This window comes from Galeopterus variegatus, unplaced genomic scaffold, assembly GCF_000696425.1.
Source record: "Galeopterus variegatus unplaced genomic scaffold, G_variegatus-3.0.2 Scaffold7465, whole genome shotgun sequence".
Classification (NCBI taxonomy): domain Eukaryota; kingdom Metazoa; phylum Chordata; class Mammalia; order Dermoptera; family Cynocephalidae; genus Galeopterus; species Galeopterus variegatus.
The window spans coordinates 22,636-26,898 of NW_007733576.1; the positions used below are offsets into that span (position 1 = coordinate 22,636).

General features: G+C 52.5%; 1 protein-coding gene across 1 annotated transcript in view; it reads left to right on the forward strand.

Moving 5' to 3' along the window:
• The window catches only part of ROR2 (receptor tyrosine kinase-like orphan receptor 2), a gene marked incomplete at its 5' end in the record, with an annotated part of 15,140 nt that overhangs the window by 7,563 nt on the left and 3,314 nt on the right, over window positions 1–4,263 (forward strand). The window contains one exon of the mRNA XM_008591984.1: window positions 2,555–2,757. Coding sequence (XP_008590206.1) covers window positions 2,555–2,757 — 203 coding nt within the window. The remainder of the gene's footprint in view (window positions 1–2,554; window positions 2,758–4,263) is intronic.

Genomic DNA, 4,263 nt, shown 5'->3' on the forward strand with positions numbered 1-4,263 from the left:
GCAAAATAGCTGAATACTAGTTATTTCATGTGGTTCAACCTAATATACACATACACCAACCTGTTAACAAGGTGACAGCCTTTGATGAGAAGAGCTATCAGGAATAGTCACTTTTTAAATCCCACATTTCTGTAACACTACTAGTTTTTCCCAATCATAATAAAACCAACGATTGTGCAGATGTCCAGACGGTGCTCACACTCTGATCCTGGCGTGAGGGCTGTGGAGTCTCCCCACCCCAATGGTGAGGAACGAGCGGCCTGCCTCCAGGGACCCGCTCAGAAGGGAAGCTGCTGCTGCAGCCCGAGGAGAGTTCTGTTGGCGATTTGCCGGAGGGCGGGGTGGGGCACGTCTGTGTGAGTCAGCGTGCTTTTATCCTAAGCGCGTCACACATAAAGCGTTCATTTTAGGATTGAAATGCCACACTGAGCAGAGATCGCTTGTCTGCCTCTGATGGGAGTTCACTGCCCCGGTCACAGGCCAGTTGAGTCTGGAGTAATCTTCTGCAGGTTTAAGGAGAAAACATGAAAAAAAAAAATCCTGGGGTTCGCCTTCCACCCCATGCAGGAGATGGGCCAGCCTCCTTCAATAATGCCACCTCTCCCAGAATACAGTTGCTTTGAAGTGTCCCAGGAGGAGCCAGCCTCCAACCTGGCCCCGCCCCGTGTGCCCCTCTGTGACTTTCTGTAAATCCTGTAGAGGGAGACAAAGCATTGCTTTTCATTCTGAAGGGAAAGGAAAGGGGGGCGGAAAAAATAAAAGCAAAAGGCAGCTAGATGCCCTGGACTGTTGGCACGTCTTGCTTCTCAGGAATCCTGCGATCCTACTGCATATTGTACTGGGGCAAACGCGTGGGCTGCCAGTGCTCTTNTGGAGCCCAGTAGGGCTCACTGCACCTGAAACCCCGTCCTAGTGTTAGGGGGCCCTGCTGCAGAGGGAGCGAAAACTGGCATTAATTAATTAATTAATTAATTAATTACCTTCCTGAAGCACAGTCTGGCACTTCCAAATTTGGCACTGCCGTTGGCTCAGCAGTTCACACACAGATCTTCAGGAAAGTGTGTTCACTGCAGGAATGCACTTTAAGAATGGAAATGTCAGGAATTGTATCAGCAGAGTGGTGTGCTCAGTCTGGGGCGCTGCTGCCCGTTAAAACCGCTTCCTGCAGGGAAGGACGTCCAGGGTGCCCTCCCTGGGAAGGAAAAAAAGCAGCTTGTTGGGCAAGAGCTGTGTTAACGTGGCTTTTTTGTTTATTGGTTTGTCCGGTTTGGTTTTTGGCAAAAGAAACATCATGAGTGGAAGTATGTATGTGTGAACACACTCAGGCATCTGCACTTCATGGACAGAGTTTTGGGAAGGTGCACACTGAGCTTTTAGCAGAGATTTCCCCAGACCTATCAAGGTATNCACTCTGATCCTGGCGTGAGGGCTGTGGAGTCTCCCCACCCCAATGGTGAGGAACGAGCGGCCTGCCTCCAGGAACCCGCTCAGAAGGGAAGCTGCTGCTGCAGCCCGAGGAGAGTTCTGTTGGCGATTTGCTTTGATGTTACCATGTTTCGGAGGGCGGGGTGGGCACGTCTGTGTGAGTCAGCGTGCTTTTATCCTAAGCGCGTCACACATAAAGCGTTCATTTTAGGATTGAAATGCCACACTGAGCAGAGATCGCTTGTCTGCCTCTGATGGGAGTTCACTGCCCCGGTCACAGGCCAGTTGAGTCTGGAGTAATCTTCTGCAGGTTTAAGGAGAAAACATGAAAAAAAAAATCCTGGGGTTCCCTCGGGCTGTGGGAAAGTGGCCGTCTAGAGAATGCGCCTTCCACCCCATGCAGGAGATGGGCCAGCCTCCTTCAATTATGCCACCTCTCCCAGAATACAGTTGCTTTGAAGTGTCCCAGAAGGAGCCAGCCTCCAACCTGGCCCCGCCCCATGTGCCCCTCTGTGACTTTCTGTATATCCTGTAGAGGGAGACAAAGCATTGCTTTTCATTCTGAAGGGAAAGGAAAGGGGGGCGGAAAAAACAAAAGCAAAAGGCAGCTAGATGCCCTGGACTGTTGGCACGTCTTGCTTCTCTGGAATCCTGCGATCCTACTGCATATTGTACTGGGGCAAACGCGTGGGCTGCCAGTGCTCTTTTAAGTCAAATGCATGTTTAATTACTATCCTAGAAAAATATGTTATCATTATACAAAAATGGGGGGTCCGATATGTGTCGCGAGCTCGTTGATAGTGCAGGAGACCTTGCTGAAAAGAAGGCAGGCAGAGCACCTGGATGTGGTCACTGTCTTCCCGAGCTCGTCTGTGTCACACCGTGTTTTCCAGCTGGTTTCCCTGCTGGGCTGTTGAGGCTGCTTCACTGTTTGCACCGCAGGATGCACATTTGTCAGTGCGTACTCTTTCTGAGGTTTGGTGTGCAATTTTGCCCTTTGTGTAATTCACCTGATTGTCCAGTTGCACTGAAATATTTTGGCTGGAGGTGGGGAGTGGGCTGGTGGAGAACTTAGAGGTGAAAAGGTGATGCTCTCTGAAAAATCCTGAAACACTATTCCTGCCCACAGGTCCCAGAGACAGCAGCAAGATGGGAATTCTGTACATCTTGGTCCCGAGCATCGCGATCCCCTTGGTCATCGCTTGCCTTTTCTTCTTGGTCTGCATGTGCCGGAACAAACAGAAGGCTTCTGCGTCCACACCACAGCGACGGCCGCTGATGGCCCTGCCCAGCCAGGACATGGAGATGCCGCTCATTAGCCAGCACAAGCAGGTCTCACGCTCACTTTCTCTGTCCAGGTGGCTCTTTGGGGTTCAGCCTCAGGGACTGGTTACCTGTGACCTTAGTTTTCTCTGTTCACTCCATACAGTACACGTGATCCTTTTAAACTGTGCTTCATTTTACCATTTCTTCTCTAAAATATGTCAGGACATGTGTGTCCTTAGAACATAAGTGACAGGCATGATTGGAGCTGAACAGAGCTCTGTGCCCGCTGTCAGGTGCTTCGGCTCTGCTCACAGGATGACACAGAAAGAGCTCAAACTGCCCCACAGTTTGAGGTCTAATAAATAGAGCATTTTTAAAGGACTGGGACCTGTTTTCTGGCCAGTGTTGGGCTGGGCTGGTTTTGCTTTGTTTTGTTTTTCACGGAAGGCTAGAATAACAGTCTTTTAAGGGAAGCAGGAGAGACAGGGTCACCAGGGAGGGGGTGCGGAGGAATCTGAAGTAGGACAGATGAGACAGCACAGGCAGCCACGGCAGCTTTAGGTGAAAAGGCGTTTAGGCTCATTGTGAGCTCTGGGGGAGCGTCAATTCCCCTCCAGCTTGGCAGGGGCTCTTCAGGGAGGTCAGGGAGAGAGCTGGTCCGTCTGGCTCTTCAGCCAGGAGTCACTGAGTGTTTGCTGTGGGCGCAGAAGGAGTCAGCCTCACGCCTCACCCCTCACCGTGGCTGAGACAGCTGCGGGGTCCTGGGGATCCGCAGCACCTGCTTGGTGTTTAACTGAGGATCTAGTGGAGAGGAAGCCTCGAGCCAGGCCCGTGGAAGCAGCCTCTGGAACAACTGGTCGAACTCCAGAAATGACAAAATTCTGAAAGATAAAGAGTCATGGGAAGGACACCGGGGGGGCCATGAGAAAAAGACGTCACGTTCTACTGTGACCTGGCGGCCGCATGTCAGGGAGGGGCGGGAGCAGCACCAGGAGGGTGCTGGTGTCTCTGGGGATGGCTGGTGCTCAGACGAGGCTGTGTGTGTGTGTGTGCGTGTCTGTGTGTGTGCATGCGTGCATGCGTGTATACGTGTGCGCGTGTGCGTGCGTGTGTGCGCGCGTGTGCGTGTGTGTATGTGTGCGTGCGTGTGCGTGTGCACGTGTGTATGTGCGTGTGCGCATGTGCGTGTGTCTGTGTGTGTGTGTGCGCACGTGTTTGTGCGTGTATGCGTGTGTGCGTGCGTGTGTGTGCGTGTGTCCATGCGTGTGCATGCGTGTGCGTGTGCGTGTGTGCATGCGTGTGCACGTGTGTGCGCGTGCGTGTGCATGTGTGTGTGTGCGTGTGTGCATGTGTGTGCGTGTGTGCGTGTGTGTGTGTGCGTGTGCGTGTGTGTGTGTATGTGTGCGTGTGCATGTGTGTAGGTGCACTTGCACATGCCAGTGGAGAGGAAGTCTCCAGTGGCTTCTAACTGTGTGTGCGAGGGACCTCATTTGTGGCCTGGCTGGGATCCATTGGATGTTCCAGACTGGAAGCAACCTCCTGGCTTCAGAGCCACATGTCAGAGCACCCGGA